This window comes from Diadema setosum, chromosome 9 (genome assembly GCF_964275005.1).
Source record: "Diadema setosum chromosome 9, eeDiaSeto1, whole genome shotgun sequence".
Lineage (NCBI taxonomy): Eukaryota > Metazoa > Echinodermata > Echinoidea > Diadematoida > Diadematidae > Diadema > Diadema setosum.
In genome coordinates this window covers 1,843,590-1,859,481 of record NC_092693.1, presented here as the reverse complement: position 1 = coordinate 1,859,481, position 15,892 = coordinate 1,843,590, and the positions used below count along the sequence as shown (strand labels likewise).

The window sequence follows — 15,892 nt, the reverse complement described above, 5'->3', positions numbered from 1 at the left end:
GTTTGTTTTTTTCCCTTCTTTTCTTCTTTTTCTTCTTTTCTTCTTTTTCTTCTTCGTTTTTTTCCCCTCGTTTTTTCGTTTTCGGCGCCCCCAAGGAGTGGCGCCCGCCGGGGCACGTGCCCCCCTTGCCCCCCCCCCCCCCCCCCCCGATACGCCACTGTATGTAATGAACACACGACACTAGCCTGATACGATCGAGCTCAGTGTGGATCACCGAACTAAAAGGTTGTTAGTTAGGTGGTGTGGATACGTCGACACCCACACCGCGTGTGGCGTATGAATCCCAAGGCCCACCCACTTTACACCTACACTGTACACACGATCCGCTGTGTAATGTATGTAACACTACTTCAGCAGAATAACGTTACACTTTCTGTCACTGGCAGCAGCGGTTTGTGCTAAAAGCTGAATAAGAAATGGCCGATCAAGTAGGAGAGGCAGGTAACGCATCATCAGGCTCCCCTGACAAAGGACGCAAATGTGGATTCGACATGAACTATGTTTCTTCAATTCATGGAATCCTTAAGGCAAAGCAAATGGTAAATTTGAACTCTGTTCCTGACTTATAATCTACGTGAACAAGTCAGTCGATTCTATCTTGATCTTGTGCAATGTGTCCAGTGTGTGTGTATGTACGTACGGTATACGCCTCCCTCCTGTCCATGTCTGTGTAACAACAACGTTACTGTGTCATTAGGTCTTTGACGTTACAGACCCTATGAATATGATAGGACCTACAGTAGTATTTTAGATCCCTAATTGATACATTTGACCCGCACTTGGATCTGTACTTGGATCTTGGATGAGGAGAACTCCCAAACATCTTCTGCGCCGCTGCGGAGTTATAATTGAATGAAGGTTGCGTAGAGGGTGGATCGTGGACTTTCAAGTTTCAGAAGAGGGATGAGAAGGAATCGATGACAATGAAGCCATTATTGAAGGGTCCAAAAAAAAAAAAAAAAATAAAAAAAGCATGTTTAAATGTAGTAGGGCTGTAGGGGGTCATTTTGGGAAATGATAGATAAATTTATAGTTTTCATTTTCACAAATTCTGCAAGTTGACTCACATTTGCAAAATTGAAAACTTGCAAAAAAATATGCCCTCCCACAATAAGTTATTTTATTATGAGACCCACCATAAGTTCTCTCCTGGAGAGGTGTAACCGTTAGCACTTTTGTTCTCAATCACACACTCGACTACTAGCAAAATTGTTTCCCAAGTCTAACAAAATGTTATCTTTCTTCATGCAAAATGTATTGCATACAGCATTATTTCCTTCATTTTCATACAGGGCTGGTCCTTCTTGGCATTCTTCTTAATCTGCTTTGCTGCCAGTGGGGCAGTGTCGGTGCTCTTCCTCCTCGTAACACTGGCTGGCTTCCTTACCTCCACAGTCATCTTTTTCATGTTCGGCACAGACAACTACAAAAAGGTCACAAAGGTTAACTGGTTTTTAGCGGTAAGTTGCCCTGATTACCATTTGATATGGTACGGCATATGTATTCAGCGATTCTTAATTTTCACGAATCTGGACTTCCACTTCAGATTTAAAGAGAAGAATTATGCATGCACGTCACATTTGTGTCTGGATCAGAGATAGTATTTGTGCATGTCTACTTAGATAACGAATAGCACCTGACTCACGAAATTTGTGAAAATAAAAATCCTTGTGAAATATTCAATGTATACAGTATGCTAGCATCCACATGCAATGTATGGTATGGTGTACATGTACTTAAATGGCATTATGGATTTGAAATGAATACCTTAAATGTCTCACTGTATTATGATGAAGTTTGTTATGACAAAATTAATGTTGCGATTATGAACAAAGAGTAGATGCTGTGTATTAGGCCTATATGCCGTATGTTTAGCGAGTCTACTTATAAAATTCACAAATGGCTTATACATTGGATTTTAAAGACTTCATAAAATTCAACAGTGTTTCATGTGATTAATATATTAATTGATTTGATTGATTTTTTGTCATAGTGCAGTAAATTAAAAATTGTTTTTAATAAATGATACAAAATATATTCAGTCCATCCACTTCACAAGTTTTTTCAGCAGGTACACACCAAGTTGGTTGTGAATTTTGATGCATGCAGAATTGTCTTGTCAACATCAAAATGGTACTTCTGAATTCCAGTGCACATTGTATATTGGAGGAGGTTTTGATGCCACTACATGTAGTTGAATTCGTAAAACCTGCAGAAAATCAGAAAGAAATTTTCCAGTTTTAGAGAAAATAAACTGAACTTTATTCTCCCTAAGATGCATTGACTGTATAAGAATCAGTCCTGAATGTAGCGATTAGAGTCATTTGAAAACTATGCAACCAAAACAAACGGTTGTGTTAGGGCAACAGAGAGCTCAAAAAGAAAAAGAAATGGAAGAATGTTTGTACTTTTGGTAATGGAGGCAATAATGATGAATTGTGAGCCTTGTAAAATGAAAAGATACAGCGCCAAACCTACAGTACAGAAATGAGGTTTCTTGGAAGTGGAAGGTTGATTTCTGATTACACAAAAGTCCATGAAGGGTGATTGGCAGGTCTCAATCATTCTCCTTTCTTTGTATCAAGTTCAATGCTATGTGGGGCTGTGACTCAAGTGAGTCAGTCACTTTATTTCTTTTTCATCATGTCTGTGCAGGATGTCTTGCACTGTTTTTTGGCAACCATCACGCTCTCCATAGCTCTCGGCATCCCACTGATCATGAGTACAGTTGTATACTTTGTCTACGCATTTAATTCTATGTGGCCTCTGACTCGGTGAGTCAGTCACTTTTAATACACTGTATTTCTTTGTATCGTGTCTGTACAGGATGTCTTGCACTGTTTAGCAGCCATCGTGCTCTACATAGCTCTGGGTATTCCACTGATCATCAGTATACTTTGTCCACTCTGCATTGCATCAGCAGTGAGTACCTAATATCAGCTACCCCATGTCCCAGTCTATCTCTTTGGTGTTGTTGTTATTTGTATCATTGCAAAATTATAAAGTTAAAGGGACTGTACAGTACTGGTTGAGGCCGGGATTCATGTTTTGAACATTCCTAAGTGAGATAATGAAAAGCCTCTTATGAAATAGGAAAGAGCATGTAATTTTAAGAAGGATTCAATGTTTATATGATGAAAATTGGTTTTCAAATGGCTGAGATATCCACAAAAGTGCTAATAATAAAAGGCGACATGCCACAACTTTATTAGGATCTCTTTGTTTCACCTTGTTTTTGGATATCTCAGCCATTTCAAAACTGATTTTCATTGAATAAACTTTTGATACCCCTTGGAACTGCATGCTCTTTGACATCTCATAGAGTGATTTCTGAATATCTCGCAAAACATTAAAAGCTAAATCCTCACCTCGACCAGAACTGTACACACCCTTTAACTATCAATACATGGATTTATGTGGATTAATGATATATCCAGCCATCTTCTTTGTGGTTTTTTTGTTTTTGTTTTTGTTTTGTTGTTGTTGTTTTTGTTGTTGTTTTTTGTTTTTTGGTTGTTGTTTTTGTTGTTTTTTTTTGTGCAAGGTGCGAGCTGTAATTTGATTCAGTGCTAACTTGTTCAGTGACAACCGTGTCAGCAGAAAGCCTGCTTTAGTGCAGCAATATCGTATTTTGTAGCAGATTGTTCACACTTTATTCTCCCTTTGTATCCATTTCATGTCATTGATTTCTAAAATCTGATAAGAGAACCAAACGGAGAAAATGCAGATGAAGGAAACGAAATAAGATGGACAAAAGTTTCCATCATGTATATTGTAGTAGACACTGCAGGGATTCTTTTATCAATTCCAAAGTTGACTGGTTTATATAGTTGTGTGAATTCCCCCCTCCCCCCAATGCCGTAATGTAGTTTTGTTTGTTCATGGCAGGTCAGCAGCGTTCAGAGATACTATTAGTGATATCAGAAGAGGACAGTTGTCAAAAAATCCAAGATTTCTACCTTTCATGTACATAGATGTTTGATCTTGTCTTGGGTGGGAGGCAGCTATGATGTGCCATTATAAAAACTACATTGCAACACTGTGAGGCATAATTAAGATAAAATGTACATGTGCGGCTTTCTCTTTATGTGATGAAAGCAAGCAGTTGTCCATGATTTCTCTTCGGGAGTGAGTGGTCCCCTTTAGTTTCTTTTTGGTAAAGATTAATGTATGAATTGTCGAAGGTGAGAGGATGCGTCAAGTATGAAGTGCTTGTTAAGCTTGAATCTGCAGATTTATACAGCATGAGATTACTGCGACTAGTTCCAAACCACAGTGAAGTTTGTATCTATAGGTCTGTAGAATGACTGCACTAGTTATGAAGTTACTGAGTAATCATGATTTGACCAGTCACTGAAGTTTACTTTGACTATGATCAATCATCACAACTTCAGGACTCATTTTAAAGCTAGAACATTTTAAGCACCATAGACCATTAGATGATTTACATGATAATTTACATATGTATGCAACAGTTTGAAGCTAATACGAGACCCATTTTTGCTAGTGTTTCATCGTTTATGAAAGAATTTTATTGGGTTGTTGGCAAGCTTTCTCATAAGTTTTCATGGCAACAATTCTGTTTGACTAATGACATACACTGTACATGTAACATGTACACTGTATTCCATTGCTTATTGTTGGAAGAAATATCACAATATTATCTTTTGATAGTACATCTGTACAAGCGTTCCTTTTACAATCAACACAAATTGTATCCAAACTTTGTTACAACAAAGCAAAAATTCAGGACCCAAAATCAGTAACATGTATAAAATTCCCTTCCATTACAAGAACATTCTGATATGTCAAAAGAAGACTACAGGTCTTGAGGACTTTGTTATCTAATGGGAGTCACCTGCATACAGTGTAGCACTATCAATGCTGTGCATTGAAGCTTGTACAAGAACATCACTTCAAATAACTGAGTTTGGTCGTTACGAATGTGTGTCAACATCAAAGATCAAATTTCAGATTTTAAAGCAATTAGTTATAAATGTATTATGCATTGAAGACTATAACTGCATTTGTATGCAGCATATGCGCTTAATGAAGTTGATCTTTTCTATATCAGTATGAGGAGTCCTGTACAAGTTATGTAGGCAGAAAAAGCTGGATACAAGGAAAGTTATGAGGAAATTAGTAACCTTTATACCATTAAATTGATCACATTTAAAGTTGGAAGTTACAGGGAAATGAATGATTTATCAAAGAAATGTGGGCTCTTGGCTATGAGTGGTTCAGGAATTGTGCTATTTACACAAAGGGGATGAAACACAAACTAAAGTGCTGTTTGGAAAAATTCATAATCAAATGACTGACTGTTCATTTTTATAACCAAAGCATAAACCTTCTTTGTCCTAGAATATACCATAGTGTATTTATGAATCATGTAGATAAAAATGTCATGTTGGCAATCTCAGATCCTTTGTCGTCCATAACTGTATGGTATAACATACTCTGCATTCCACGATTCATGCCTTTTGGGACAATTTCACAAGTATTTTTAATTCCCAGTCTAGAATCACAGTGATGGAATGACTATAGATTCCTTTTTAAGAGAAAACTTCTGAATGATTTTTAATTTGAAAAAAATACAAATTGCATCTCTATCGAAGAGCAATATTTTTGCGATGTGTTATTCTATTTATTTTATGTTGAGCTATTTGACTACAAAAGAAATTAACCAGTACACATATATGGCCTCTATAGAGTGTTGGGGTTTTTTTGTTTTTGTTTTTTGTTTTTGTTTTTTTTTTGTCACTTTGAGTCTCTCTGGTCAACTTGAAAAGCAGTGTAAAAATTCGTACATGTGATTGTGGTAACATTCTGACAGTTTCTCACAATTTTTTTTTTTTCATTTTCTTTTCTCATTAAAATTACGTCAAATCTCTTAGAAAATTTGTAAAATTTTACTATTGTAGCTGCAGTCTGAATCAGTGTACTCCAAATACATTTGAAGTTCCAAATGATTGACCTAATTGTCCATAATATTTAGGAAGTGTAAGATAGCAAGCACTTTCAATTAATGGGGCTGAATGTGTAGAAACCAACTTAGGGTGTGTAGATGGGGCTTGACGGGGAGCTCTTCCTGCCCCCAAGGTCTTGCCAAGCTTGAGAGAAATCTCAAGGGGCTTGTTGACTGCACACATCCATCCCTTGATGTTCTCAGGATGCAGGCAGTGTAGCCTTCAGCAGAGGCAGCAACGATGTGTGCTAGCTGTATGTGGCATAGATCTGTAATCTGTGTGTAGCCACAGTACACTGTCTTAGAAAGAGAAGAAACCATAATGTACTGCACCATGCTCCGAGCCATGGAAAAGCAGATGTCGATAAATTGCCTTGACAAAAGAAGCCACTTATGTTTTATGCATCAGTCCTAAATCACATCAAACCTAGTGAGCAGCAGTTTGCTGTTCCTGTCAATATTTTTGGGGACAATCATTAAAGGACAAGTCTACCTTCATATATACATAAGGACTGAGAGAATGTAGCAATATTAGCAGAACATACCAGTGAAAGTTTGATGAAAATCGGACAATCCTTTCAAAAGTTACAAATTTTTAAAGCATCTGTGCAGTCACTGCTGGATGAGAAGACTACTACAGTGTGTGATGTCACATGCGTACAACGATATAAGGAAAATAAAAAGAGAATTTCACAACATTTTACTTTTTGAATGAAGTGCACATTTCTTTGACTTGTTACTAATGTATGTTAAGGGTAATATTATTCCCCCTGTTTTCTGAAAGAGAGAAGTCAAGTGTTCTTTTGATATACGAGAAAAATGGAAATATGTTGAATTTTCTTTATTCTTTATATCGTTGTACACATGTGACATCACAAGCTACTTAGTCTTTTCATCCAGCTGTCTTTTCATCCAGCTGTGACTGAGTAGAAACTTCAAACATTCATAACTTTTGAACGGATTGTCCGATTTTCCTCAAACTCTCACTGATGTGTTTTATTGATATTGCTGCATTCACTCAACCCACATGTCTATGAAGGTGAACTTGTCCTTTAAGCATGTGAAGAACAGGACACAGAAAGAAAAATAGTACAAGTCTTTTTTTTTCGTTTTTTTTTAAGTAAACTGCTACTAGAAATATGATGCTTGCATGCTTAATGTTCCACTGACTCTGATGTTTCTTGCTCCAAGCCTCTCTTTTCAAGGGTTTGAATATGGCAACCAGAAAATGGTTCTTGATTTTAACAATTTTGAGCCATTCTTCAGAGAAAATGATGAAATCCTAAATGAAATTTGGTGGTAACATTGAAGTAATGGAATAAGTCCTTTGAGGTTTTATTAATATAAAGCTACAATTATATTATTATTATCTCCTTGTTATTAATGCCCCAGAACTGTAAAAAAAAAAAAAAAAAAAATAGACCCTGTTTTATAAAAAGATAAAATCGATTGTAAATTCCCTCCACATAGGCTGCCATAGACTTATGTATGAAGAAATCAACTATATAATCAATCATAACTCTTCATAAGACAGGGCCCTAGTATTTAAAAAAGGTTAACATTTAATCATCTTAATCCTTGTTTTTGTTCTTCTGCGTGAAAATTAAATTGCTCTTTCTTGTTTTCTGTCACTAGGGGAAAAAAAAAAAAAACAAAGAAAAACCCTCTAGTGACAATTTCTGGTGCATGCTGTACAGACACTCATTTTACAACCAGTTATCTATAGTTCCTATATGACCCTAGACATTGTGTAATTTATGTAATCAGGTTCACAAAGAAATTCACATCATTAATGATGTCTCTTTTTACATTGAAGGTGTTTGGATTCATTGCTGTGGCAAGCTATGGAGCGGGCATCTGGTACTCCATCAAAAGATGGCGCGAGAACAAGACGCGGCAAACTTCAAACGCCCAGTATAATGTCGACTACTGATGGGTCTCAAGAGAGAGGGCGTCCTAGCTGCATTCAGGTGTTTCTCACTTAAAAACAATTTACAAGGTCATTATGTAATGTCTCTATTGTTATACATTGTACAACAAGAAAGCATTTTATCCACTGATATATTTTTACCATGTTGTACATACAGTAAGTGATATGTTTAGACTGTTTTGAATAAATTTATATATCAGTGCCCCTAGCTCCATTCATCCATCCCAATTTATACACTTTTGTTTGTTATTTTTGTTATGTGTTAGTTATTACAGCAAGCCACACCTACCACCAGTATCATTCAGTCACAATGTCTTCCCAATTCCAAGTCGAAGGCATTCTGCCAACTTTAACTCATGTATATCTCAATGCAGGCAGCTTTCAGGGACTGGCTCCCTGCCTAGCATCACTGCCATGGTTAGTCTTGAGGTGTTTTAGGAAAAGGTGGCTTAGATAGAAATTGTCACAAGATCTGAAATGACTGTTGAATAAAAAAGAGATTTAGCTTGAAGTAGAAGAATGTGGAATTGTGCTACTACTGTTACAGGTGTTTCATCTAGTCTCATTGTTTGTTTTATTGAATTGAAGAAAAAAAATTGTGAATTTTGCCATTTATCATCTTCTTGTTCATCTATTTTAAAGGACTCATCACAATATTCTATTTACAAGATTCCTTCAGGAAAGAAGAAGCCTTAAAATTTGCCCTGGAGTTCAAACATTTATAGTTTGCTGCTAACAGTGGCATGTGGGAAATGGGTAAAAATTCCTGATTTTGCAATATTTTTTTTCCCCAGTTTATTCAAGGCAACTGAATTTCAGAATTGGGAGGTGTGATGAAATATTTACCAGCAACATCAAACTTACAGTGATATATTCATCAGGAAAGCACTGTTCATTATCAAGGACTCTGAGCAGGACTGTTTGTACAATATTTCTCATCCACATGCAGTATTTAGTATCCATGAATTTTGAAACTATATATGTAGTGACATTTCTGTACACCTTTTGTTTTGAGCAGAATTCTGTGCAGTCAGTCTTTTATGGGTTATTCCCACTATAAAACCAGGACTACAATGCACTAAAGTGAGATTGAATATTAGTATTGGCTAAAATTCTACTCTTCTCCTTCATCAGTTGTCTCATAATGATGACCAAATCTAGGCAAATCCTTATAAAGATTTCATTTTTCTGGCCATGGTGGCTGCATATCTTCAAAATTCAGATAAAAGATCGCAGATTGATGCAAGTCGTAAACATTTACTTTTTGATCTTAATGTAGATAATGGGAGTGGGTTTTAATTCCCGTTGTACTTGATTTCTCTGCTCTTTCTCTCACTCATTCGTGTACTGTAAAACGAGGAATGTTCGCGTGCATTTTAATTTCGCAAATTTCGCGAGCGCCAAGATTTGCGAAATTAAAATGCACACAAGAGTTCTTGTCTACACTGTATGCATTGAATGCCAGTGGCAGTTCGCGAAAATTTCATGCCGCAAAAAAAGCCGTCGGCTCCAATTCGCGAAAAATTTGTGCCGTGAATATGTGTTTTACAGTAAATGATTGTGTGTATATAATAATAATAATTAATAATTGATATGATTTATATAGCGCCAAATCCACTCTGCAGAGTGCTCTATGTCTAGCATATGTACTGGTATGTATAAATGACTGATCTAAAGTGACAGATAGTCACAGGGACTTCATTACAATATCCTGATCATAATGGCTATTTCCTGGATGATATGTCGTATATCCGTGTCTGCCGATTGGGTTGCCCTTTAACATGTAGCATTTGGCATCATACACAGTAGGGATGACATTGTGCTGGCTGCAATGTCATGCTGTAGACTTAACACTTGTTTGTGACAGCATGAACAAAGAGAGGCATCCCTTCTAACATAGGTCTGTTAAAGGGATGGTACAGTTTCGGTTGAGATGGGACTTCAGGTTCTCAATATTCTTTTGATGATGATATCTGAGATAATGTAAATCCTCTTATGAAATATAAAAGAGCACATAATTCTAAAAAGAATTCAAAGTTTATTTGATGAAAATTGGTTTTGAAGTGGCCGAGATATCCGAAACAAAGCAATCCTAATAAAAGGTTGGACCCAATCTTTATTAGGATCACGTAGTTTCACTTTATTTTTTGATATCTTGGCCATTTCAAAACCAATTTTCATCAAATAAACTTTGAATTCCTCTTAGAATTGTATGCTTCTTAACATTTCATAAATTGGTTTCTAAGTATCTTGCAAAAAGTCAAAAGCTGAACCTTCACATCAACCAATACTATACTGCCCCTTTAAGCATGCACAGGAGCAATTTTCTTTTCTTTATCCCATAACTCTCAATCGTGTTATAACAAAAGCATGTTTAAGTGCTTGACTGTGTTTCCATACTTATTAGGAAGGGGAACAAAAGACTGTGTGCGTCATTAAGTTTCATATGTGTTGTGTGCATGATTGTTTCCATTGTTTACTTCAAGTAACCAGAGCAACTTGTGTCTCAGTGCCTACAGAGTTGTGGGCACTTGGCAGGACATAATTCTAAACTCTCAAAAGAATTAGATTGCAGAACAGAACTTTCAGCTTGATTCATTGATTTAATTTCTGCAAATAAAAGTAGTACAGTCTGTTTCATTTGCAGTTTTGTCTATGGATGTTGTATGGTTGGACCTACTACTCATTGACCGCCTAATGTTTATTTGCTTGATAAGAATATTTAACACTGAAATTCACGTAAAAAACTTGACCTACGTGATTGAGAAAATCCAGCACTATCGAATGCCATTGTTCCCTTTTCGATTCGAAGTTTCAGTGCAAAAATATCGCCGTCGAACTTGCGTGGCCTTGTTTCAGCTCCCCGCGGTAAAGCTCCTTATTGAGATCGACCGCTGTTTTTGCATTGATAATGCACGCAAACCGAGTTGTATTGAACACCGTGGTGTACGAAGCTTTTTAAAAACTTCCATTGACATTACATTACGATTCGGTGAAAATATTCATTCGAAATTTTGTCCTTGATTAAAACCATTAATGAACAGTGACTTTTCGCGTTTTCCCACACCATCCTCATCAACGGTCAAAGCCAATCCATTTAGATGTGCTCTGCGCGCAGTGAAGTGCGTACTAAGCGTTCTGTGCGCCAATGTATACGCGGTCGGTTTCAAAAAGGGTGGTCGATATGTAGTAGGGGTACCATATATCCTACCTTGCTGCACTCACACAGTTTGATGCCTCTGCCCATGTTTGTTTTTTGAGTGATTTGCCTGGGTCAATATGGGCCACTGCCTAAAGCAGAATAAAACTTTTCTAGTGACCACTCCTGGGGGTCACCAGATTATGTTGTTTTTAATACAGCCATTCCATGTTTTCTGTACCCAGTTTACAGAGACTTTGCATGGCTCATTTTATGGGAGTGATGATCAACGTTGTCCGGGGCGTGAAAGCTCCCAGAAGAGTGGAGATAGCAACACAATTTGTGTAACATCAGTCATTCACTTGACCAAGCTGTGGTATTCAAAGGTTATTGCTCATGACAACATGATAAAGAATGTGCCCGTTTCTGCACTAAATGCCACATGATGCTCATTTGTAATTTCTCCATGTGCATCTTATCTTTAGTTTGAATGTTGATATTTGCTTTTCAAAATTTTTTAGACCATTTGTTTAGTCTGCGTCTGACACATCTGCCTGCGCACTCCAACCATATTATTTGTCTTTTTGTTATTTGATATAGTCACAATTATAGTGTTTTATTTTGTGTAAGATGTGATACTGTAAAAGTGGATGTTTTTGAGCGACTGATTTTTTCGCGCTTGGCCAGACGAAAAGAGTTTCGTGTGTTTTCAATTCCAAGGAATCAAGACATCAACCACTGGAACATACGGCATGCAAAAATATTCGCGTGCTTTTATTTTCGCGCTTGTTTCTGGTTGCACGAAAAGCGCGAAAATTTCCACTTTTACAGTAGATGATTTACATATGTAGGAAGTGAATGAGGAATTGCACTTATTTCTTTGTTTTGATTTTGTTTGAATGTCAATTTATCTCACCTACATTGATAACAATTTAAGTATGTCGTTTGTAACTACATCACTCATTATCAATGTATGTACACATGTACACCTCATTATACCTCACCTCACATACAATGGTCAAGATCTCATCTGTACATCTCTTGCTGTGTGATTCAAGTAACATTTACTTCAATGTGTTCGATGTGTTGAAATGATTTTGTGTACTTTTTTGTCAATACTATGTTAGTCAAGTGAAATCAAATCATAGCAAATGAAATATGAACTTTACAAATCCAATCTGTTGCAACTGATTTACCTTGTGCTTATATTGATTAGAATGCAGAATTGAAATGTATATTAGAATATTAATTTATGTGTTGTATTGATAGGATGTGTATTCTGTAAGCATGTCATGCATTGTATTTATGGATTTCAAATACTCAGTAAAATGAAAGGCACACAAGGAGAGGTCATAAAATCATAAAATTGCACATCATTTTGTAAATAAACAGCAAATTATAAGGCAGTAAACGCTTACAGAATGTTGCAGTCTGCAGGAGTCTGTATTTCTCTGTTTTAGACTTTCTTGTTTAGGTAGTGATGCCAAGATATGGAAAAAAAAAAATGTTTTTCAAAGGATATTGATATGTACCTCTTTTGCAATGTCACATTGGACATTACCAAAACTTTGTTAATATATTAATTGAATGAAAAAAAATGTAACAAAACTTACTTCGAAGTAATGTGAATGCTTGCCGTTGTGTTTGGTGTCATTTGTTGTTATTTTTCAGTGTTGATTTTTTTTTTTTTTTTTTTTTGCTGTATATTTCTGACCAAAGAAGTACCAAAGTCTTATTCTTTTGTAAATCATGTTAAACTGACACACCTATTTTATTTGCAGTGGTAAATTACAGTAATGTCATTGCATAACTTATGTAGAGTTGTAACGAATACAACAAAAATATGAAATTCCAATTAGCTCTTATCTATTTCATTTCAATAAAAGAGGAGGAAAATCAGGGGCAGAGTTCATATATTATGTGGTTATCTCATTGTGAAGATGTACAATTTCTCTTTGGTAAGATCATGCAGACATTAGAATTCCCAAAAGGAGTGGAAATCAACATTGCAGTACAGAATTTCTCAGCAAGGGAAACTGAACATGTAAAACATTGCTGTTACATTGTACGTGTATCTACTTTTTATTATGCCTCCGCCACGAAGTGGTGCCGGAGGCATTATGTTTTCGGGTTGTCCGTCCGTCCGTCCGTCCGTCCGTCCGTCCGTCCGTCCGTCCGTCCTTCCGTCCGTCCGTAATGAATTTTGTGGACAAGGTAACTATCAAAACCTGTTGAGGTAACCTAATGAAACTTGGCATGTATGTGTATTAGGGGGTGAAGTTGTGCCTATCAACTTTTGGGTGCACATGCTCAAGGTCAAAGGTCAAAAGGTCAAGGTCAAATACATAAAATTTCACTATTTCCACCATATCTATTGAATGCCTGAAGATATTTTCTTGAAACCTAGTGTATATATGTATTACCCAATTAAGATTCTCTGGTGAAAGTTTGGGTCATGAGGTCAAAGGTCAAAGGTCAAAAGGTCAGGGTCAAATACATAAAAATTTCACTATTTCCACCATATCTATTGAATGCCTGAAGATATTTTCTTGAAACTTAGTGTATACATGTATTACCCAATTAAAATTCTCTGGTAAAAGTTTGGGTCATGTGGTCAAAGGTCAAAGGTCAAAAGGTCAGGGTCAAATACATAAAATATCACTATTTCCACCATATCTATTGAATGCCTGAAGATATTTTCTTGAAACTTAGTGTATACATGTATTACCCAATTAAGATTCTCTGGTGAAAGTTTAGGTCATGAGGTCAAAGGTCAAGTAAAAATATTAAAACTTCTTTTTTTTCTCCGTACCTTGGAAAATTGTTCAAGGTATCTTCATTGAACACAGTATATACATGTACTGACTGGAATTGATTATCTAGAGAATGTAGGGTTCATGGGTTCAAAGGTCAGGGGTCAAAGGTCAAGTGCAACACTTCAAAATTTTACTATTTTCCTCATATTTATGCAATGCCCGTAGGGTTATTTTTTTTTTACACTTGGTGTATGCATGTGTAACCTAATAGAAATTCTCTGGAAAGTTTTTTTTCTTCTTTTTTTCCCTCAAAGGTCAAAAGGTCAAAGATCAAGTGAAAGTGCTGAACTAACTTTTTCCTCCATATCTCGGAAGTGGCTCAAGTTATCTTGAAACTTAGTACATATTATGCATGTTCTACCTGAAAGTGATTATCTTATGAATTTTAGGGTCAAGGGCCAGATGAAAATGGTAACAATTTACAATTCAATTCAGAAATTGCACTTTTTCTCCACACCTGTACCTTGAAAATTACTCAATGCCTAAATGTATGAATGGGTCAAAGTCAAGTTAAAGTCCTTAAATCCCTAGATACATGCTCTCCTATTCATCCAATTAAACCTAGGTCAAGGAAGGTGAACATTCAACACATTTGTGACAAATTTGTTATTTCAATATTTTTCCAATTTTGTGAAAATGTAGTCACACATTGTCTACATGTACTATCTAGACCTATTGGGAAAATCATGCATTATGGCGGAGGCATATCAGTCGCCAAAGCGACATTTCTAGTTTGTCCTCAAATTGTTTGTCTTGCAGCAGAACTGTTAATGTTGTGTCCATCATGTCTTCAGATGGGTAAACACACATATGATTTGTTACAGTTCAGAATGCCCCATTCTTGTTGGATGTTTTCCTTCATAGTATGTAGCAAGAATATAAACTGATACATGTATCTGAAAACTTGTCACATCATGTTATGTGTTGTTGATATTTGTTGACATTTGATATTTTCAAATTAGCTGTAAATACATATGCCATTATTTAAAATTCCAGGTACATATATTTCACAGTGAAGCAGGTTGACTGTTTGCTAGATACACACTCATCTATTTTCATATCACGTGTCTCTTTTCCAATCAATGAAGAGTCATTAAAATGTAAGTCATGTTACATAACGTTTACTTTTATTTTTGTTTTTTGGGGTCCTCGAGATGTAAAGAGTGGGTAAAACTGCGTGCTATATCTGTGCAGAGATGCCAACCAATATATTTTAATAGTATTTAGTATGTTAACAGTGTGAAATAGGAAAATACGATATTGCCTCCTGAAAGTACGACTTTTCATCTTTCAAGTAAAATTTAAAATGAAGCCAATATCAACCACAGAAAACTGTAGAAAACAGCATTATCATATAGAATGATATACTAATAAATACCTGCAACCCCTACAAAAGCATTGAATGCGCCTTGGGTGCCTTTGAATGTTTCTACAGATAAATGGCGCCATACAAATGCTGTTTCATCATCATCATCATCATCATCATGAATGACGAGCCTAAATGGGCGGGATATGCCCAGATGCTTTACAATTCTCTCATCAATGCTGATGAAGTAGCAACATTTTTACAAACCTGTTCTTACTGGGGAAACTTTTTTTTTCTGACATTTCACTTGCCCAGAGCCAACGGGCTAGTGATGGTGTCAAGATTTCATGAAAATCTGATTTTTTTTTGGAAGTTCCATCTGTTTTTCTATGTCAAGAAGTTGGCATCTCTGTCCATGTGGCCGTTTTATATTCAGAAATGTGTGTGTGTGTGTGCCATGGTACAGCTATGTTTTGTATGTACCGAGGTATTTATTTGTGTCATTGTTTTCATGCCGTGTTTTATGCACACATCTCTTTGTGCAGGAGGTAAAAACGTTGGGCTAAGTGAGAGAGATTTAATTTTGTCTCAGAGCACAATTGCCAGTCAACTCTGCATAAATCGATCTTAGAAGAAAACTTGACTTATAATAGGCGATATTTAACCTCTGTGTATAAAAGCAGAAAATAACACATGAATGAAATTGTTTATTTTTATACACTTAGCCGATGAT

General features: G+C 36.2%; 1 protein-coding gene across 1 annotated transcript; it reads left to right on the top strand.

The window, feature by feature from the left end:
- The first annotated feature begins 400 nt into the window (after positions 1-400).
- On the top strand, positions 401-8,267 carry LOC140233429 (CKLF-like MARVEL transmembrane domain-containing protein 5). Its single transcript, XM_072313538.1, has 4 exons — positions 401-539; positions 1,293-1,460; positions 2,827-2,922; positions 7,785-8,267. The coding sequence occupies exons 1-4, from the start codon at positions 417-419 to the stop codon at positions 7,899-7,901; spliced, it is 504 nt and encodes a 167-aa protein (XP_072169639.1). The 5' UTR covers positions 401-416; the 3' UTR covers positions 7,902-8,267.
- The last annotated feature ends 7,625 nt before the right edge of the window (positions 8,268-15,892 follow it).